Here is a 21,262-nt window from a genome sequence, read left to right on the forward strand (position 1 = left end):
GAAGTGGGCAGAAGGGAGACAGAGACTCAAAGAGAGGCTCGCTCGGGCTGTTGCGTGGGCGTGTGTGGGTTTTATGAGCGAGAGCTTTGTCGCGGACAAAAGCCAAAGGCTATGAAATAATTTTGTGCCAAGCCGCCTCACCCAATTCGGCAGGGACGCACCTTGGCGCTCAACGGCCGCCGGTGCCTCAGGCAGCCTGCACGCCCACGCCGTCGTCGCAGCACGCCCGCCGTCATTATTAATGCGCCCGCTGCTAGGGCTCTGTGTGCGCGCTCGCTCTGGCTGCCGCCGACTGCCGAGCACGCCGCGGCGCGGTCGCTTCGATGGCCTTCCAGAAACCAAAGCCAGCGCACGCGAGCACGCACAAAGAGCGGCAGCCAGCGCACGAGCACGCGCACAGCAGAACAACCGCCTTTCACATGGACCACCGTGGACCAAGGCCGTACATACGCCCAAGCGTGGCCGCAGGGCTGCCGTGGCGCGACGGCTGGGGCGTCCGGCGCTGCACGCTCAACAGTGGCAGTGACACACGAGCCTGCGGTCCCATGGAAATTCCCTAGACTACCTGCAAATAAAAAGAACATATTACACAAAGGGGTATTTCATCGCGGTCGTGCTAGTCTTGCAAACTCTCGTCCCAGCCGCCCCTCTCCAGCAGGAACACCTGCACTCTGTCCATGCAGTCTTCTATGCCCTTGCCCAGCGCCTCTCTCCACTGCTCCTCCACCAGGTTGACCTTCTCCTTGAGGTCCTCCGTCAGCCGCTGCTCCTCGTCGCGGCTGATCATGCTCATCTCCTCGTCTACAGCCTGCCTGTCCTCGCCCTCGAGAACCCGCTGCGTACCTAGGAGCTTCGTGTTCGCCGACATGACGCCCGTCTTGACCTCGTGAAGCAGACACAGCAGGTTTGTCTGGCTCTCGATGAACTGGTATGCTGACTTTTGTGCATGGGACAGCAGTGTGAAGAGGTATTGCAGCGGGTGCTCGTTGTAGCTTGGATTCTCCTCATACTCCATCGGCGGAATCAAGATCTGGAACCTGTCGGTCAGCGTCTCGGGGACCTTCTGGACGATGTCCCAGAGACCCGGTCCAATATCCCAGAACGCTGAGAGCTGGTCTTCAACCCCGCGGGTGACATTGTCTTCGACAGTTGCGTGAAAGTCCTCAAAGCGCTTCAATGCTTGTTTCTCATGCGCAACTTTACGCTCATGAGCGTCCTTGGCAAAGAAGTCTTCCGCCTCACGGACCTTGTCTTTGTTCCTCGCCGCAGCGTACGGTGTGACGACGAGCATCTTGTAGAGATTGTTCCGCTGAGCCTCAAGCTCGAAGAGCTCCTTGTACAGCTGTTCACGTGCCTCGAATAACCATTTGAAGAGGGTGAGTTTCTCGAGAAGCTCAGGCTGCTCGTCACCTTCTTCCTGCGTCTGGTTCGGACTCGTCGCCTGGGCCTCGTGTAGCAAACCAGTCTTCAACTGCTCAATTGAGGCCGTGGCTTTTCGAATGCGGTCCGAGAGGAGGGCGTGCAAAGGAGTCATGACATCCTTTTGAAACATGTCAAAGTCTTGTTGGATCCGTCTTTGCGTGATTTGTGCCTCGGTTGAATCGAACTCGGCTTCGGCCTGCGCTGCCTCTCCAAAAGAAATTTCGCCCTTCACAATTTTGTCCTGTATTTCAGCCCTGAGCTCAGCGCGACGACTCCTCTCGCCCTTCTGGCCCTTATCCCTCAGCGCATCACTTCGAGCTTGATAGTTATCTCTGATAGCGTTCGCGTCTTCGGGATCTAGTAGCACCCGCAGATTTGCTCTAATGGATCCAAGATCCGGATGGCTATTGTTCACTGCTGGATGATGTCGCGGGTAGGGCGGGGGCAAGGTCACCAATCTCGAAACATCCAACTTGAACGGATCCGGTGTTGCGGGAGCAGAATGAGTCCAGTACCCAAGCGGGGGTGGTGGAGGTATTTGCGCCCCCATTTCCTGTTCGTGCCAGCCCACTTTCTCGGGCGGATAGTCATTTGGTCCATAGATGCCCACCGGTGTCGTTTCGCTGGGTCCGGGCGTACCGCCACCGGAATAGTTGTCACTTTCCCATTGCATGTATTCTTGCGCCTCGGTAAGTTGCACGCCCATATACTTGGACTCCCGCTTTGACCGTTCGAGTTTCTTGCCGCGTCCTTGGGAACCGTTCGCGCTTCCCTCCCACCAGCGGCTAGCTGACCGACCGCGCGAGTCCTCTTCGTCTGGGACCGTGCTTACGGCCATGCTGGGGATCGGTGAGAGGCAAGGCTGCCATGAAGTACTGTCTCCGCGAGATCGTCCAGGCGCGCCATGGCTCGATGCACTGCTAAGGGGCGACTCGGAAGCCACCCTGGGACTGAAGGTAGCCGAGGAAACGGCAGGGCTAGCGTTGGCAAAGCTCTCTACAGATGACGTGGAGTTCTGCCGCTCGTGCTGAGACGTCGGAGTAGAGTCCATCTTGTTGGGTGTCCCCGATCGCCTGCCGGCCGAAGTGCTTGTATAGCTCCGCCACATGTCCCGTGTTAAGTCCAGGATATCGCTAGCCATGGCCTCAAAGGCCGAAGGATAGCGATCCCGACGCAGGCGGGACTCGTGAACCATGAAGTCAGCGAAGAGCTCAAGACGCTCTTGGTCCGTCACGGCGGCACATTCGCGCTGGACAAATTCACGATGCCGGTCAATCGAAGCTTGTGCAAAAAGTTCCTGGTCCGTTGGCAGCCTTGCTTTACCAGCGGCTGCGCTTGACGAAGACGAAGGACGGGAGGGGTGAAGGGGTTGCACCATTGGAACGTTATCGAGAGGTGTATGTAAAATATGAGAGAGAGGCCGCTCGCTCCCCGAAGAAGTTGTGGACATGCTGGTTGGCATGCCCGCAGAATGAGGCGGTGGTGTCGGCAGGGTCTTTGCGTGGGATCCCGGTGACGGTTTGAAGCGCGAGTTCCTCTCACCATAGCCCTCCCCAGCCGGACTGAAAGGTGGAGTGGGCGCGAACGATTCGGGCGACATCACCATCTGCCGAGGTGTGGAGTGACCGGAGTCCGCTTGCAGATCTCCAAACGACTTGTTAGATCTGGCGCTTGGCTGTCCACTCGAGGGCGAGGAAAGGCCGCTTCCACTTCGGGGCGTGTTTTTGCGCCTTTGACTGATAGCGCCCGAATCGGCAGTAAGGATAAGGTTTTTGGGCCTCTGAGCGGCCTCCATGTCACGCGCCCATGGATTGTTGCTTGGTTCAATGGCGCTCTGTGTTTCGGCGATCTTCTCTCTGGCAGCGCGACTCTCGCTCCGCCTTTCTCGAATGCCCCTTGCGCTGGGATCTCTGCGCGCGGGTGCTCTGGCAAGCCCAGTATTCGAAGCTGATGAGGATGGGTATGCCGTCTGCGGCTCTGACGGTCCGGGAGTATCATCAAAGTCCCCTTGGCCATGCGGGTCCTGCGTCGTGAGGCGCAGTGCTCTCCCCCAAGGTGACTTTGATCTGTTCCGTGCGTCTTCTTCACGCCAATCGGCAGGAGTTGGAGGAATAGGGCCAAGCGTGCTACCAAATCCTGCTGTCCTGCGAGGTGCAGCCGCAGCTCCTGACCGGGATGAGAGCTCGGACGTTCGATTCATGCTCTGTGATCGCGAGCCATTAGGCGGTGGGCCGGGTGGAGGCGGAGGTAGTGGCATGCCGGGCTCCCAAGCCGCGGTTCGCGAAGGAGTGCTTGAGCCTTCATCGCGAAGCGACATGCCAATACCACCGGTTGAGGCAGCTCTTCTCGATGCCGGGGGGCGCTGAGCAACGTCAGGGGTCCATTGGGCTTGGCGTTGAGGCGTTGAACTGATTCTCCAGTCAATGTGAGTGCTGACGTGCTGGTGAAATGCTACTTACGGTGTTTGGCTAGGGCCCGCGATTGGCACTTGAAAGTGTGTCTGTGTGGGGCCCGGTGTCCTGGCCAGTGCTTCGGTCGTCTGCAGCCTCAAGGAATCAATTGCGCTGCGGGACTGTTCCGCACTGCCCATGCCCCTACTTCTGCCGGTCAGAGCCGAGAGACCAAAGACGGAGCGTTTGTCCCGGTTGCGGGAGCTAGACCGATCACGTGTACTCGTAGGTGGCGGCGGAGGGAAAGATGGCTGTCCTGAAGGCGATGGTGTATTCGCGGACGGGCTTTGGCTGAGGACGCCGATGCGTGGGGAGCAAGTATTTTGCGGCGTGGCAAATGCACCGCTCGAAAGGGACGGCGAGCCTCCCATGGCAGCGGACATGCTTTGTTGCCCAGGATTTGGCGAGTACGGAGGCGGCGGAGAGGGCATGTTCGCTGTCGGAAAAAGCTTAGTGACTTTCTTGACCACAAAAATCCGACTACTGCAACGACATCGAGGAAACATCTGGAAAACTTGCTCAACTAGGAGTGGAGAGTCTCCCCCGAACGGACCGAGTGAATAAGAGAAATTATACGACAGCTAAGAGACAAGTGAAAGTAATTACCCTCCATGCCTGTTGCGTCTCTGGTGCTCCCTCTCAGCAGGCCGCCTGGCGAGGAAGTAGAATGCGGCATGAACTGGCCGCTGGCACGGGAGCTCTGCCTGCCCCATTCCTGCGGATTGTACGAGGTCACCACCGCAGAGGACGGGCCGCGGAACGCCATCGGGCTAGACACTCTGGAGGCACTCGTCGGGGCAGTCGATGGTTGCGAGGAAGGGTTGGAGGAAGCGGCATATGGGGGAAAAGGCAGAGCGGAGGGCGGCGACACGGCAGAGGCGGGAGTCTGCAGGTAGGGCGTGCCGGCGGTGTTATTGTTATGGTGCAAGGACGTTGATATTGCTGGAGGCTGTACGACCATGCGCCGGGGAGGGCTCGACACAGGCGGCCGTGCCTGAGGTGTCGCAGAAACTGCGGGCGGGCCAGCTGCCTGCGGTGGCGGGGGCCCAGGAGGAGGAGGGACCTGAGCGTACGAACTCATGCTGGCGCGACGGAGCCTTGCTCTTGATAGCCAGCGGCGCGCATTAGCTCGAACGCGAGGTGCCTGGCAGCTGGGAGGCAGCTCAGTGTCTCAGGATGGGCACGACCCGGCGGCTATGGCGAGCCTGCGACGAATGGATGGAGCGGGAGGAAGCACCAGCTGCAAGCCGCCAGAACATAAGGATGGCGCCGAGTCAGACCACGCGCGGGCGGGAGGAGGAGTCTTCGCACATGGCGGCGTGAAGAAGCAGCGCGGGCTTGACGATCGTTCCTAACGTGATTTTCGCAGCGGCGCGACGTCGTTCATCATTCGCCCAGGCCGCCGAGATGTGCGCTGAGTAGAGAGGACGCTCGGACGGGACGAGCGAATGCGCATGGCGGCGTCGGCGAGCGCGCACCGGGGCCTAGCACAGATGAGGCTTTGCCTGTGCAGAAGCGACCGCGCGAGGCAGGGGCGCCGGCGAATGAGGGCGGCGGATTGTGGGCAGAGCGCGACGACGCGGGAAGGGGCACAGGGCCGGGCGCTTAAATTCAGGACCCTCGCCGTGACACCCGGTCAAGCTTTGAGGGCTGCTGCGCTCGCAAAGAGCCGCGATGCGGCTACACCGAGCACTGGCGCGGAGGCTGAGCAGCAAAAGCACGCTGCTGCCCGCCCGGCTTATGTATCGTCCGCCTGCCCTCGCCGCCGCTGCGTCGCAACGTGGTATACGTTCGCTGGGCAACGCTCGCGCAGAGCGCTGCACACGGTGGGCGCTAAACGTGACTGCTAAAAATAGGCGGCCAGTAACACGCGCGCCAGGCTCCCGAACCTTGCCCTGTCGCGGTGCGCGCTGCTGGGGAAGTCGCGAGACCTTGTGTGGGGCCGCCTGCTGGAGACGGGGGCGGCAGGACGGGCCAGAGCCCAAAAGTGCAGGTGAAGATAAGGTAGTTGGTATTCGTGAACCGTCAAGCTTTGCTCCAAGAGACTACTGCACTAATTATATATACAGAAAATCATCCCGTCGTCGCCTTGACCACCGCTTTTGTAACTTTATTTCGAGTGCTTCGCATGCACGTCGATCACCTTCTGCACCTCGTCGTAACTGCCGAGGAAGATGCCCGACCGGTCGTGGATGTCCTCCGGCAGCACCTCCAGCATGCGCTTCATCTTGCTGTTCACCGCCTGGCCGCCCGCTGTTCCTTGTCAGTGACTGTCTTATCGCGGCGGGACCGTGGGCACTTACCGTTCTCGAACACCATGGCCATCGGACCGCATTCGTACAGAATCCGGAGCTTGCCCTTGGTGGTCTTCTTGTCGGCGGGGTAGGCGAAGATGCCTCCATACAGCAGTGTTCTGTAGGCATCCGCGACCATGGACCCGATGTATCTTGCGCTGTACGGCTTGCTGCCGTCCGAGGGGAACTTGAGCATGTTGATGTACTCCTTCGTCGGCTCCTCCCAGTACATCATGTTACCCTCGTTGACCGAGTAGATGGAACGGCTCTTCGGAATCCTCATGTTCGGGTGCGTCAGGATGAACTCGCCGAGAGACGAGTCGAGCGTGAAGCCGTTGACGCTGCCGCCCTTCATGGTCATCACCAGCTGCGCCGAGGCGCCATACATGGTGAAACCGCTAGCGACCATCTCCGTACCCGCCTGGAGAAGGTCGTCCTTCGTGCCCTTTGAGCCCTCGGGCAGCTTGAAGATGCCGAAGATGGTTCCGACCGATACACCGGCATCCAGGTTGGAAGAGCCGTCGATTGGATCGCATGCAACGGCGTACCGCGCATCGGGGTACTCATCGAACGAGATGGCCTCGTCCTCCTCCTCCGAAACCAATATCCTGACCTTGCCGCTGCTCTTCATGGCGGCAATGAAGATGTCGTTTCCGATGACGTCAAGCTTCTTTTGGTCATCGCCGGTCGAATTCGAAGATCCCGCCAGACCGGAGAGCTAGGCGCGGTTAGCTGGGCTTCCAAATCTCGTGCGTCGCACCCCTTTTGACTTACGTTGATCAGGGATGCGCGGCGGATGTAGTACGAAATGCTCTTGAATGCGAATTGCAGGGCGTGGCACAGCAAACTGAAGATGTCTCGCCGTTAGCGCAGGTCGCGCAAGGAAACCCCCGGAGCGCGTACTTACGTGAAGTCACCGGTTGCCTCCTTGATCTTGAACTGCTCTTCGGTGAGGAACCGCGTCAGGGTGATGATGTCGGTGTTGATCTTCTCCTGGCCGACGGCGCCGGCCTCGCCGTTGTTGATTTCGGTAGACATGGTGGAGGTGCGGTTCGGTGATTTGGGGTATCAGGAGAATGGTTTGGAGAAGGAGCGCACGCGGCGGGAGGTAGGCTCTCAAGTAGTGCCCGGAGCACGCAGCAGCAGCAGTGCTTATGAAGTAATTGAGTGGGTACAGCTGGGGTCGGGCACGCGGAGGGAGCACGGTCTAGAGCTGGGGGCTTGTGGTTGGACGACTACCAGCCCTCGGCACGATGTGGACCAAGGGATCCTCAATTGATGTCAGTTCCGCTCGCAGCTTCGTCACTTCCCAGGCAGATCAAGATGGAGGCGCAGGTTGCGATCGCAGATTGCGTGCAGGGCCGCCACGCTTTTAAAAGAATCCGCATGCGCACCTGCTCGAGGCAGCTATGACGCTGGAGCGACGGAGCGAGGGGATGAGGGGCATGCCGGGGGCGGGGTTGCTCCCGCCTGGAGCTTCACACATGCCCCGCGCCGCCCGAATTCTTCCGCAGCATCGTCGGGCAGCGCAGGAGCTCGGTCAACGCCTCAGCAGCACATGCAGCCAAGCTTCACGAGAGGTGGAAAATTGCCGTCGTTGCCAATGGCTGCCCGCCGTCGCGCCTCGCGGAAGAAGAGATAGCCGCGCTGCCGCAAACTCGGGTTAAAGATACCACCAGACCTCCAGGGGCGCCATCACCTGCCGAACGCCTCTCCCGGAAATTTGACCCCCCAAAGACTCCCGGCACGGCAGGCGGAGCACCATCGAGTCGCGTGTCGTGTTGCTCGATCGGCGGACGCACCGAGCCGTTGAGGGCGCGGGCTGTGCAAGCCCGGCTTGCGCGGAACTGCATCCGCAGGAATCTCGGGGATTGGGCGCCCACCTCTCCCAGGCGAAACCGCATCGTGAAGGATTGGCGGTGATGATCATGGTGTTGCGCCGGCCAGTCGTAGCTTCCTCCGGTCGCCGCGGCTGCGCTGATCACGTGCACTCCGCCTGGGCTGGAGGGCTGCCACTGCCGCCCGGCCCGTTAAGCGATACCCTACAAAGCTTCCTCCGCCTCGAAATTTTCCTCGACGTCTTCAACACCGTCAACACGCGTCCATCAACGCGCCACCATGCCCAGCACTGCAGGCGCTGATGATGCGCACTCTGCCATGTCTGTTGCATGAGGCACCACGCGCTTTGGTCGCGTTTCCAAGGTAAGCGAGAACCTGCTCCCCCTCCCGTTTCTCTGATGAATTGGCAAACCGCATTACAAACTAGAGTCTTTGATCTCTAACGAGAAATGAAACTCGCACTTGCTTGCACGTCAGTCTGAGAAACTTTGCATTCAGCACAAGTAGTTTCGCGCACTTTGAAGCTGTTGCTGACCCGATCACAGTCTCAAAAACTCTGCGCATCCACCCCTCGCGGTCATCTACCTCCCAGCCTCAACCGTACGTCTCACACTCCCACACCCGTCCTCCACTTGCACAAGATGATCAACGTATACTTCGTATATGCTGGAAATTACCGGCAGAGGCCTTGCGCCGCTGAAGATACAAATTGGCTGTTATCTGATCCTGCTCCCAACACCTCGATTTTTTCAAACCTGCTGCAGAGTAGTTGCTGACAGCCCACACAGGAGGTTGGCCTCTTTGAACCGTAATGGTACGCGATCTCGGCTCCTTGATCCCTTCCACCTTGCATGATGATTGGCACTGGGCTCCGACAAGCATGACGGAAATGCCACATTGCGGCAGGCCTAGAAAACCTCGCCCACTGATCCGGCCAACACTGCTTCGGCATCTCAACATGTTCTGGAAATCCTTACTGAGACAAACTCAGGTTCAGACGAGAACATCTCGCTAGCCTCTGTGGTTGACGGCTCTACGACGAGCACGTCAAATACTGCAGCAGCGTCTACCACACGATATGAGGACAGTTGGGTAAGTCGACAGAATTTTTCCTTGCAGTCTAATTTTTTCGTGATGAACACCTAGATGACGAGTCTTATTGGGGTTTCCCATGCAGACAACCTTTTTACAAATACCATTCATGCCTATCTGATCCCATTGTTTTTCAATTGAACTTGAACGCTATTGTCGGGGCGCTTTCTAACGTTGCATCTAGTATCCAACCTTGTCTTGTCGACGACCACCCGCCTGGAGATGAAGTGTTTGAGTAGCAATACATCTCTGGCATTCGAGTTCATGGTAAGCTTTTCCCGCTGTCTTTCCCATACTACTTTCATGATGAAACGACATTACAAATTGACAAGCATATGTCCAAGCGCCTTGACCGGCTGCGAAGACGAGACTGTCTTGTCTGAATTACCTTTCAATGTCTTCAAGAAGATGTGCGTAGGCGATTGTGCTTATACTGACGCCTCCCAGATTACCATCACTCCGCCGGGTTGCTGCCATAACCTCATCACTAGACTCCATATATAGGGTCGTTGGCTTCCGCAAAACTTGTAAGTTCTTTTTTTGTTGTTTCACGCACTGCACATTAAATGATGATCCTTTTTTCTCACGACGGTCGACATAGCTTATGCATTGATGAGATTGCCTTCTGACAAAGGCTTTTTGGACTGAAATTCATTCTTACTGCGTCATTCTTACAACATTCCATTAGCAAAGGCACAATGCTAATTCTCATGTTGTATTTAGGTTGGTCAATTACGTGGAGTTTGACACGCTACGAAGGTTTTTCGTTGTTCGTTTCGTCTTGAGCGGGACTTCAAGGAAGAACATCCGCTGTTGCATGTTGTCTGTAGATAGGGGTATGTTAGATGTTGATGAGTTTCTTGGGTGGGACTTGGATGACTGGATGTCGCGGACAGTGCTGACGAAGCTTGCATGTGGTAAAGGGGCTTTCCAGACCCACGGAGCCAAACAATCTTACACCCCATGGAGCGCATCGTGTTGGGATCAATAAAAGCATGAACCTCATAGCAATATGGGTCATGTGTTCATAGACGTCATGGTTTGTTACAACTCTGAGGAAACTTGGATTGCTTCCAGGCCCCTGTGAAATCCACAATCAATGCATGGACTTGTCAACCCACATGAGTGATCGTCTGCCAACGCCCGATATTGTTCGGATGCCAATATTGCGAACCCCATAGCGTCATATGCTGTTCCAAGATGCTTCTCCAGCCCCTTCCAGCCCGGTTCGAACGCAAAACTTACGTCAACAGTCCCGCCAACACTCTCTGCCCACTCTAACGCAGCTCGGGTTTCCTTCCCACGATCGTTATCTTCGCTACACTTGCTTTTCCCGTGTTCCCCGGACGTGCATGCAGGCATAAAAAAAAAAAAAAAGGGCCGTCTATGGAGGTGACGTTCCCCAGCCGTCCACAGTGACCGACCTCGTGGCCTCCCTCCCATTTCTTTCCGCCGTTCCTGCCGCCACCAACACTACCTGGCCCCTCCCACCTCGATTTTCTTTTTTTTTTCTCTCAGTTCTTGTTCTTCCCGGGAAAGTCGGCCTCGACGGGCAGATCCATGCCGACGCGTCTCGCCGTCAGCCGCACGCGCTCCTCCTCGTCCATGTTCATGCCCGGGTTGTAGCGCTCGATCAGGGTGATGTACATGCGCTGGGCGCGGACGTACTGCACGAACTGCTCCGTCTCCTCGGGGCTGGGCACGCGCGGGGCCGACGACGGCGACGTGAGCTGCGTGCGGATGTGGCGCTGGAGGGGCGACGGGTTGGACAGGACGGGCTGCGAGGAGCGGGTCGAGGGCGCGACTTTGGGGGCGCGCGCGGGCAGCTCGCGCAGCAGGCGGCGGTAGAAGGAGCGGAGCTGCGGGGCGGCCGCGGCCGGTGTTGTTGTTGCGGACATGGTTGGTAGATGATGCGGAATTGACGAGGTAGCGAGTCGAATTCGGGGGACCCTCAACGTGTTGGCGGGGAGTGGTGATGCCGGGGTGGGGGGTGGGATGGTGGTCTGGAAAGTTCAATGCGGGAGAGACATTTTGCGCGGGGCGGCGAAAGCTTCTCTCCTCCGAAACCACATCCCATCATGTCGTGAATTTTAGCCGCACCACCCTTTCGTTTTTTTTTCTCCCTCTCGTTCGCTCTCAACGCCTACGAAAGATGGCGCAATGGGGCAACACGCCCTTGACCTGCCTACGATGCGCGCCGCGCCTGCTCTCTATCGGCCGTCCGGTTCTTCCAGGCCATAACGCAAGCAGCATACGTATCGCGACGCCGCGCATCCCAGCCCGCCACTTCAGGACAATCAATACCCCGCTCCTCGAAAGACACCCCAACCGGCGCGCACGCCCGCAGCCTTCTCGAAAGCCCCTGCCGTCGTCGTCGAGGTCGCGGCCGCCGCAGTCGCGCCCGCAGCCTTCACAAAAGCCCCTACCGTCGTCGTCGAGGTCGCGCCCGCCGCAGTCGCGCCCGCAGTCTTCACAAAAGCACCTACCACCATCTTGGAGGTGGCGGCCGGCACCCAAAGAAGCAGCCACCACCAAAACGCGAGCCGTCGCCGCCGGCGGGGAGGGGCAGCAGCAGCCGGTTCGAAGAGGCAAGCGGATGTGGTGGAGCTACCCGCAGAAGGGGCGAATTATACCGCTGGGGCAGGTGCACTCGGACTTCCCGCGGCCGCAGGAGCCGCACCTGTACCGGACGACGATGGCGCCGACGGACGGGCAGCTGGAGCAGGCGCGCCGCTTCTTCGCGCGCGGCGAGGCGCGCTTCGTCTTCGCGTGCGAGTCGTTCCGCAAGTTCCCCGCCGGCAGCCCCGCGCCCGAGGTCGCCGTGCTCGGCCGCAGCAACGTCGGCAAGAGCTCCCTGCTCAACGCCCTCTTCGGCCGCCACTTCCGCGGCTCCCCGGACAACGCGGATCCGCTGACCGCGAAGGTGTCGAACCGCGCGGGCAAGACGAGGACGATGAACGTCTTCTTGGTCGGCAAGGGTGCCGAGGGCGGCGTCAAGGTGCCCCGCACGGATATGCACGGGAAGCGCATCAAGGGTGCGGACGGCGTGCGCTGGATCGGCCCTGGCAGGGCGGTGGCGGTGGTGGACATGCCTGGGCACGGGTTTGGCAGCAAGCATGAGTGGGGGGAGGAGATTACCAAGTACTTGACGAAGAGGCCACAGCTGCGCCGCGTGTTCGTGCTCATAGACTCGGAGCACGGCGTGAAGAAGTCGGACGTGCAGGTGCTGGATCTTTTGGGGCGGAACGGCGTGCCGCATCAGGTTGTGCTGAGCAAGGCGGACAAGATTTTGTATCCGACGCTGCCGAGGCACACGAGCGGCACGCTGCAGAAGGGGCTGGCGGCGCTGAAGATGATGCTGGATAAAGTCCAGAGGGAGTTGCTGGTGAGGGAGAGGGAGCAAAAGGGGACACCGGCCTTGGGGGAGATACTGGCCGTCAGCGCCAAGAACGAAATCGTGGACAGGAATGGTAAACCGATCTCTGACAAGATTGGAATCAATGGTCTCCGGTGGGCTATTCTGCAGGCTGCGAACTTGGAGCAGACGCTTGAATGAAATGCACAGAATAAGATGTATTAGACCGAGTAGATTATCTGTTCAAACCTGCTGACCTCAAACGGCCAGACTCGGGACAAGTCCTGCTCCCATCTGCCGATGCTTTGTAGTGCTACGTCCGTCCTTCGACGCCGTCCATAGACTGAGGCTCGGAAGTGAAAACGCCATTCAGAGCTTCCTCCGTTATGCTCAGCACCGAGCTATCGATCCTTTCCCCGCGGTCTAAGCCCCTTAAAAGACCCGTTAGCACTTCACAAGCTCGACTCAAAAAGTCCAGAACTGATATCTTGCTCCTATTCAACAGTATGAGCGGAATACTCACTCGACTTTCTCCTCCGAAGCCCCATTGACCGCGTCCGCAACCGGCGGCTTGTAGTCCGGATTGAAGAACTCCTGAAACCGCTCCGGCACCTCCGACTCCGACTCCTCGCCGTCTTCCAAATCCGTCACGGTGGCCTTCCTGCCAAACCTTCTTCCCCCATACCCCCCCTCCTCCGTCCCAGACCCGTCGCCGCCGTCTCGACGATCCCCGGCTCCTTCTCCCTCCTCCTCCCCCTCCTCAGACCGATTCTTCTTCCCCCTCGTCGACGACCGCCGTCGCCGCGCCGCCGCAGCGTGCCTCTTCGCCTTCCTCCTCAGCCTCTCGAAATCCTGCCCGGACCGGCGCAGCACCAGCGCCATGCTATCCTTGCCGCCGCGCTCCGGACTCATATTCGTCGACGACCGCCGAGACGGGAGCGGCGACCTCGAAACGGCGGCGGCGGCGCCTCCTCCGGGCCAGTCCCTCACGAAGACGCGTTGCGACGGTTTGTAGAGGTCGTAGGAGTCGTAGGTGTCGGACATGCGGCGTGATCGGGACCGCCTGCGGGGTGGCGGAGGAGGAGGGGGGCTGCGGAACACATCGTCGTCGCCGGTTCTGGCGTGGGACCAGCTGTCGCGGCGTTGGGTTGGTGGTGCTGGCCGTGGTGGTGGTGGCGACGGCGAGTGTCGACGCCGGATGATGAGGGGCGATGGGCTTCTTCTTCTTCTGTCTCTGGGGACTTCTCGTTCCGCGCGGCCTCCTCGACTCAGGTCCCGGCGGAAACGGAGTTCTTCTTCGTACAAGTCGATTGGACGGCCTCGAGGGGATGTTTGCGGTTTGCTTCTCTCGAATGATGTGGGGCGCGCGCCGTACCTTCTTTCGGCATAGCTGGGAGGGTCGCCGTGCGAGTCGTTTGTATTCGATCGCCTGGGGAAGGGCTTGCGCGGGGATGAGTATTCGTTGCTTCCGGTGGAATCGAACGCAGGGTCATCCCACCAATCGTATTCGAAGGCCAATAGCTCATCGATGCTGTCCATTTGCGGATCGGTATGCTGGGCGCTGCGGAGACGCGAGCGGGATCGCGAGCGGGGATAGCTGCGAGTTGCGGGTAGGCCCTGCGTATAGCTATCTCGAGACGAGTTCCGGGCGGGCAAGGATCCATATGGCGAGCGCTCTGGGCGTGTGTGGATGCCATCGGCGAGCTGCTGGAAGCGGGACTGGCGAGATTGTACTCTCGAATCACGGCTCCGGCTTCGCTGGCGGCTGTAGACGCTTTGTTCGTCGTCGAATGGATCGAACCTGTGGTGGGCATCGTTGTATATTCGAGCATTCGGCGAGGACGGGGGAGACATGTGGCCGATCGATCTCATGTATGGGTCTGGTGATAGGTAAAGTGTACTGCGAGCATGACCTCGGTTGTCTGTGGAGTTGATATCGTTGCTGTTGTCTTGTGATCCATTACGGTCGGCGTAAATGCCTGGAGCTTCAGAGCTGATGCGTACACGGTGCTCGGAAGAAGGAACAGTTTCTATTGATTTATCGGGAAGTGAATGATCCGGATGCTTTTTCAGTATCGACTGTGGAATGGGCTGGGATGTACCCGAGGGCCATGTGCGGTTGTTATTAGGGTTTTGGGGAAGCTTTGTTCGTGTCGGATCCTCTGGTGGGCGGTCGTCCTGCCTCTGGAGGACTACGATAACGGAGTCGCCATACTCGGCAAAGGTTAATAATCCTACCCGAGCTCTATGCTTTGTTATCTGGATCCCCACCAACTGCCATATGAATTGTTGCGGCTCGGTGTCTTTAGATACCATCAAAGCATGGAACTCGTCTTTGTCTACTTGAGAAAGCGAGGCGAGGCTCTTCAAGACGGACTTGTAGTTTTGTTTCTTCACAATGTCCAAAAGAGTCGGTACAGGTAGAGGCACTCTGGACCTTGGGCTCTTTAACGACCATGCCTCCAAGATTGGCTGCTGCACGCCTTGGGCCTCAACGGTAGAGGAATCAGAGACAAGGGATGCTGTCATTGAGCCCCACCGCCGGAACAGGCGTTTCCGTGGCTCAGTTCGGCTGCCAAAAGAATCAGCTGTAGCAATGCTGGAATTTTGACCAGTCACTTATTGTGAAGTCGAAACGGTTTGAGTATCGCTCGTGGTGGATTCAGCGGTCTGCTCTTGGGAGGCAGCTGTTGGGGCTCCAATGAACATGAGTGGATCCAAATGTGTCCCGGCTGCTGCGCTTTCTTCAATCTTCCCCATGACCTCGTTGACCTTTTCCTCTTCCAACCCGGTTCCGGCTAAAGCCTCCCGTATTCGAGTCTCGTACTCGGCCTTTTTCCTCTGCCTTTCTGCCTCAACCACCCTCTCCTTTTCATTCTCCCGCTCGACTTCTCTCCTCGCTTCCTCTTTTCGCCGTTCGTGCTCGGCTTCTCTTTCGACCTCCTCGGCCAGGGCGACAAGTCGTTTTTCTCTTTCAATTCTGCGTCTTTCTTCCAGCTCTTTCTCCTTCAAAAAAGTCTCGTACTCTCTACGTTCTTTTCTCTCAGCCTGCTTGCGCGCCTCGAGATACTCCAGAATCAGTTCCTCCTCGTCGTCATCGGATAGAAAAGAAATCTCCGATGACGAAGTGCTCGCCAGACTGCTCTCAGGAGAAGCCGACCGTGGCCTTGCCGCTCGTGCGTTTTGCCTTTCTTGACCTTTTCTGTACCTCGAGGTAACTCTTTCTTTTGTGCGTTTCAATCTCCTCAGTTTCGCACGGGCATCTTCACGCTGCTTCTCGATGTCCAGGGACGAGGGCATTTTGGACCTTCCAATGCACCCGTCAGCAAACAAGACTTCGGACAGAACGGCGAGGAGAAATGCCAAACTTACAGCTTGTGCGCCGTCGCGCTAACCATCAAAAGCTGCAGCTCAAGCTTCAGTTCCCCCAGATGCTCTCGAGGGGCGGCCAGGACCTTCCGGGACAGCAACGGCCACTGCCACCTCTGGCGCTTTTTGATGAGAAAGGCCGCCACAATCTTGTCCAAGTCGGTCTCGCTTTCGCTCGTAGCTCCCAAGGCGCTGCGGATGGTCAGGATCGTCGTCTTGAAGTCCACCGCGAGCCGCCTGCACTTGTCCACGCCGACGGGGGACAGGAAGGTGGTGTGTTGGTTCTCGTCGATGAGGCTCGACAGGCCGTCTACGTGGCTGGAGGCCTGTTCGACCTCGATGACCAGGGCCTTGATGCTCTCCTCGGCCGTCTCGACCTCGTCGATGTACTTCTTGAGCGCTTCGGCAAGCTTGTAGCCCAGCTCCGCGATGGCGATGATGTCGCCCACGCCGGACATTGCTGGGTGCCTGAGCTGCTCGGGAGGGCTGTAGAGTTCCGAGGGCGCGAGGCTGAAGCGGATAAATATGTGGCGAGAGGGTGGTCAGCCGCACGTAATGCGCCCCCACCTTGCTTTGCCCTACCTTGGCGGCAACCCGCATGCATTGGTCCTCGATACGCATGTATCTGGTGTGTAGTAGCCTTCTCCCGTTCTCCATGACCTTCCCACGGGTTGATCCTATCATTACGCTACACGAAGCACAAAGAGATTGCTACAGGGCGGAGCGTTGCGGCCTTCTGCACGCTGACTGTCTAGATTGAGAGGTGCTTACCTCAGCCTCCAATATGCATAAAGTCTTGGCTGCGGCATGATATGCAGCCATCCATTTCGAGATTCATGCGATGCAAACGCCCGACACCGCTTGTTCCTCCCTCTGCTCCCCAACCGGGAAGTCATCTCCAACTCCGTACAAGATCCACGCAATCAGTCCAACCACCCAATTCCGAAGCAAACTCCCACAAGTACCTAAGCCGAGCAGTCCGTCCTGCTCATACCCAAGATAAACAAAAATCTACAAGAACGCCCACCCGAACACTCCCTCCCCACCTACCTACCCCCTCCCCCCGCTCGCCCGCCGCGCCCACACTTCCGCCGGCAACTCAGCCACGACCTCACACCCGTCCTTCTCGTGCGCCGCGGCGTACCTCCCGCTCTGCAACTCGGCTAGCCGTCCCTGGCCCCCAGGCAGCTCCGCCGCGTGCTCGCCGTGCAGCTCCGCCAGGGAGCCGTGCTGCTGCTGCAGGTTCCAGAAATCGTCTCCGTTTGCCCCGCGTCTCGATTGCCGGTCGTCGCGCCGCCGCCGCCGCCGGCGGCAGAAGAGGAAGAGTGCGCCGGCGCAGAGAGCGACGCCGAAGACTGCGCCGATTGCGATGGCTGCGATGGCGCCGGGTGATGGGGTGGAGTCTGACGACGGTGTTTCGGATGCGGAGGAGGACGGGGATGACGGGGAGGAGGTGGATGTGGGGGTGGGGAAGTTGGTGGTGGAGAAGACGCGCTGGAGTAATGTGTCGTTCCATGTTGGTTCTCGATCACTGCGGGGCGGCGAGTCAGCGCGGTTGAGGGGGACGATGGTGACGGGGATGGGGGACTTACTTCTGCAAGTAGTAGAACTGGACGAGCTCGGATTGCTTGTACACAGACGTGTTGAGCGAGCTTGCCGAGTAGTGGTCTTCGAACTCGAGGCTCGTCATGTTGAAGATGGCGATGCCTTGGGTGAAGGGATCCGCGCTGTCGAGCATGCTCTGGTAGTTGGATGCTGACTGGTCGGTCGTGGACGAGTCGTATCCGCCAAGTGTCAATATCTGGCTGCCGCCCACGGCGTTGCATGTATGCTCATGTCGCGGGTGCTCGGCCACGTAGTCGACCTGGATCCAGTGAAACGCGGGAAGTGTGAGGATGAAGATCTGGTCGAATGGCACCGCGTCCGATCCTGTTGTGCCCGGGTATCCTCCGTACATGAAAATCTCGTAAGTGCCGTTGTCCGACGAGACTCCAGCGAGGCAGAAGCCCTTCCGCGCGTCCGGGGTGTTGCCAGTGGTGGCTTGATCCCACCACTGATCGGACTCGGGGTCGTAGATGGAGACGGTGTCGAAGCTGAAGTATTCTGAATAGTCCTTGAACTGCTCGGGTCCCCCACCCATGACCACAAAAATGCCGGACTCACCGAAGGCCGGGATATAATGCATGCGGCCCTCTTCGATCTTGCCATGGAAGCGCGGCTCCGTCACCGTGTTGTTGGCCAGAGCTTTTGTTGTCATGTTAAAGTCGACCATGCCGGTCAAGGGAAGAATGGTCTGATCCAGATCCTCAGTCTTGGTGCTTGATTGAGAAGTTGATGCCCCTCCCAACATCAGGCCTTTCCCCCCGCCAGAAGCAAAAAGAGCAATGTAGCCGCGGTAGATATCGTCAAAAGCAGAATCGGTGGACTTGATGGCAACGTCCCAGGTGCCACTACCCAGCTGGTCTGGCTTGAAAGACCACAAGCCCACTGGGTACGGGTCATTGGTGTCGAATTTGGAGAGGGAACCGGCAAACCCGGAATATACAATGTCCTCGTCTTCATCGTACCACAATCCGGTGCCGGTCAGGTTTGGGACATCATCCGGTTTCGAGGTGGATTTGTAGGCCAGAGTCTTGTTGGTCCAATCTTCTGATAGATCGATGGAGAGAATGGTAGAAGCTTTGGAGGGGGGGCTTGATGTCAGGGCCGATATTACATCAAGTCGGGAAGCATGGGCGTACAGTAATGATACGAAGTGTTGCCGTCAACTCGTCGTGAGAAGGTACCGCCATCGACATACAAGTAATTTCCGGCAAGTGCAGCTTTTTGGATTTAGCTATGCGGTAGTAAAAGGAAGGGGAATGGTGAAAGCTTACTACCATGTCCGGCGCGTCTTCGAAATGAGTCCGCAGTGGTTGCGCCATCTGCAGCGCCGTCTGCAAATACTTGGCTGATGAAAAATGGAAGGATGCTGGCTGCGGACCGTAATACCGTCGCTCCCACCATGATGAACGAGGACGCGTGGTCCGCGCGGAGACAGTTATTGCAGCAAGTCTGCAAAGAGGAAAAGGGAAGAAGAAAAGCCATGATGCTGCTGGGGGCGGCGACAGACTCGGAGGGCGGGGGCTTGCGGCACAGCACCACTCTAAGCGCCACATGCTTAAACGCGAGCGGATCACCACCCGCCCAGTAACTTTTGAAACAAGTGAGCGGTGGGGGCGCTTTTCCCTGCCAGATCTACAACTCTGTTCTTACCACTTTCCTTCCATCTTCGCTTCGCTCTTTTCCATCGTTGACCACATCTTTGGCATCTCTCGCATCATTCAGTGTTATGGTGCGCAACTGTCTGCTGCGCAATTGTTGTCGCCGGTCCCACAAAAGCTGGCCGTTCAACCATCTAAAAATATGGCGACCATCCCCCGGCGCCTAAGTGATCGTCGCCTCGGCTGCTGCTGTGCCGTGAAGGATCGCCCAGTGCCTTGCAGTCTGATGCTAAATTCCTTTTGCATTACCGTCCCATATTCCCTTTCCTCTGGTATCTGATGGATGTGTGGAGTGGTTTGCGTGGCCGGAAGGGCGGAAAAAGAGAAGACTTGTATGTAGCCACCGCAACAATAAGGAGCTTGACTTGAATAGAACACCACACATCCCGAAAGGAGAGACTAGTAGCGATTCAGCGTTACAAGGCGTAGAACTGCTGATTCCAAGAGCCCAGGCTCGGGGCATTCCCGTAATATCGAGGTCATGCAGACACAGATTCAGAGTGTATTTTACCATCTCTTTGAATATGCCAGCTCTTGAGATGAAATGAGACTGGAAACCCCAATATATACATCGAGCCACCTGCTAGAAACGTTCTAGAAAAGCAGACCCTACTAGTAACATCAGAGAGAAAAAATAAAATGAAATTGCGGACATGACCTTTACTCTCTCACTCCCTGACCTCGTCATAATGAGTCTCCATCCGATAGACGTCCCAAAAACACTGATCTTGTGCTGGACAGCTGTTTTTTTAGAGTCAGTGCCGGCGCTTCACGAGACCAATACGAAGGGGACTTACTCCACCGGAGGCTTCCCAAAAATCACATGCCAGAGATATTCGAGTATACGGCCACTCAGGTCGTCCTCGAGCGGCGTGTCCAAGACCCAGTCCCTGAAGTGCACATAGTCGTCCAGAGGACGCTTCAACACTCGGTCTCTCGAAACGGCAAACTGGGCACAACAAGCCGCTCCGATCACGTGTGGCACGTCAGGATTCCCAAAGAGAGCTTGCCAGGCGGCAGGCATGTGGATCTCCTTGGCCCTGGAAGCATCGAATGGATCGCGGAAGGGCTGGATTTCGTCGGGACATCCGGGGATGTGAGTGCACCGCAGGTTCACGTAGCCGGCCTGGTGGACATAGTCGAGGTTCAGATTCTCAACGCTCCAGACGTTGCTGTGTGCTGGCGTGTCCGTGTGCCAGCCGCCAGGGTAGCCGCTCTCGTGCGAGTGGAGAAAGAGCAGAGTTTTGGGGAGGTCGTGGTAATGCTCGATGATGTAGGTCAAGTAGGGCGTCGCCTCCCGACCTTTGTTGATGGGTGTATGAAGAGGTGCGCTTTGATTGTCGACAACGTAAATCGCGTTCTTCCACCTGAAGACAGTCAGCAAGGCAGAAATCAACACGAGACTCGAGACATACTTTGGTAGTTTCTCGGCGACCCAATCCGTGTCCTCTTCTTGGAGCTTGCCGATGACGATGACGCCATCTACAGCGTCGGCGGGTCTGTTGTCTGGCGGGGCGTCTGCTGGAGCATTCGGCGCCGCGGGGTCCTCAGTCGGCAGCACGTCCCCTTCCTGGCCGACTTGCGTAGGGACCAAAGGCTGGATAGAGATGCGTTCTTGGCTCACTTGCGTGGGAAGCAAAGCACCTTGGCTCACTTGCGAAGCGAGCAAAGACTGGGCACCGGGCTCGTCGCCCTGGAGCGCCGGAGCCTGCGGAGCGCTCGGAGAGATCCACGCCTCCTGACTGCGGCTGGTGTGGTACAGGAACAAGGCGAAGAACAGCAGGACGGCCCCGGTCGCAAGCCGGAATGAGAAGCCCTTCGGGGGGAGGAGCATGCTGGCAATGAGGGACTACGGAAGTGCATCTGGATACATTGGTGACTACGCAACGGCGATGAGCGCAGAAGGCAACTCACCAGTGCTTCTGCGCATGGTCTGTTAAGTGTCGCGCGCGGTGTCGCGGCGGCTAAGGCGCGCGCTGATAGGCGAGCCGAGAGCGTCGCACAATTTTGACGGCCACGCTCGTACATAAGCGAAGCGTCGGGGGTGGGGAGATAGCGGATAGGGGAGGCTCGGAGGAAGAGGCAAAGTGGAGCGCTGCTTCGCCGCACAACGACGTTGCAGCCTGGAGACGAAACCAAAAGGCAGAGGACCCGCAAATCAGGCGAGGCAGCCACGGC

The 21,262-nt window shown here is 58.1% G+C and overlaps 7 protein-coding genes across 7 annotated transcripts; 1 reads left to right on the forward strand and 6 right to left on the reverse strand.

Moving 5' to 3' along the window:
* Positions 1-616: 616 nt before the first annotated feature.
* On the reverse strand, positions 617-2,260 carry SLS55_008549 (uncharacterized protein; the record flags this gene model as incomplete). The annotated part of the gene is made up of 1 exon (XM_066779957.1): positions 617-2,260. One exon carries the CDS (start codon positions 2,258-2,260, stop codon positions 617-619), a length of 1,644 nt encoding a protein of 547 aa, XP_066629186.1.
* Positions 2,261-5,982: 3,722 nt separating this feature from the next.
* On the reverse strand, positions 5,983-7,204 carry FBP1 (Fructose-1,6-bisphosphatase; the record flags this gene model as incomplete). The annotated part of the gene is made up of 4 exons (XM_066779958.1): positions 5,983-6,125; positions 6,176-6,884; positions 6,941-7,013; positions 7,074-7,204. 4 exons carry the CDS (start codon positions 7,202-7,204, stop codon positions 5,983-5,985), a joined length of 1,056 nt encoding a protein of 351 aa, XP_066629187.1.
* A 3,407-nt stretch (positions 7,205-10,611) lies between these two features.
* SLS55_008551 (uncharacterized protein) lies at positions 10,612-10,995 on the reverse strand (the record flags this gene model as incomplete). Its single annotated transcript, XM_066779959.1, has 1 exon — positions 10,612-10,995. The coding sequence occupies one exon, from the start codon at positions 10,993-10,995 to the stop codon at positions 10,612-10,614; it is 384 nt and encodes a 127-aa protein (XP_066629188.1).
* Positions 10,996-11,175: 180 nt separating this feature from the next.
* Positions 11,176-12,653, forward strand: SLS55_008552 (uncharacterized protein; the record flags this gene model as incomplete). Its single annotated transcript, XM_066779960.1, has 2 exons — positions 11,176-11,180; positions 11,684-12,653. 2 exons carry the CDS (start codon positions 11,176-11,178, stop codon positions 12,651-12,653), a joined length of 975 nt encoding a protein of 324 aa, XP_066629189.1.
* Positions 12,654-15,820: 3,167 nt separating this feature from the next.
* Positions 15,821-16,442, reverse strand: SLS55_008553 (uncharacterized protein; the record flags this gene model as incomplete). The annotated part of the gene is made up of 2 exons (XM_066779961.1): positions 15,821-16,281; positions 16,439-16,442. 2 exons carry the CDS (start codon positions 16,440-16,442, stop codon positions 15,821-15,823), a joined length of 465 nt encoding a protein of 154 aa, XP_066629190.1.
* Positions 16,443-17,409: 967 nt separating this feature from the next.
* On the reverse strand, positions 17,410-18,554 carry SLS55_008554 (uncharacterized protein; the record flags this gene model as incomplete). Its single annotated transcript, XM_066779962.1, has 2 exons — positions 17,410-18,514; positions 18,538-18,554. The coding sequence occupies 2 exons, from the start codon at positions 18,552-18,554 to the stop codon at positions 17,410-17,412; spliced, it is 1,122 nt and encodes a 373-aa protein (XP_066629191.1).
* A 1,323-nt stretch (positions 18,555-19,877) lies between these two features.
* On the reverse strand, positions 19,878-20,918 carry SLS55_008555 (uncharacterized protein; the record flags this gene model as incomplete). Its single annotated transcript, XM_066779963.1, has 1 exon — positions 19,878-20,918. The coding sequence occupies one exon, from the start codon at positions 20,916-20,918 to the stop codon at positions 19,878-19,880; it is 1,041 nt and encodes a 346-aa protein (XP_066629192.1).
* Between the last annotated feature and the right edge of the window lie 344 nt (positions 20,919-21,262).

Source organism: Diplodia seriata (genome assembly GCF_021436955.1).
Source record: "Diplodia seriata strain FDS-637 chromosome Unknown scaffold_9, whole genome shotgun sequence".
In the NCBI taxonomy this organism is placed as follows: domain Eukaryota; kingdom Fungi; phylum Ascomycota; class Dothideomycetes; order Botryosphaeriales; family Botryosphaeriaceae; genus Diplodia; species Diplodia seriata.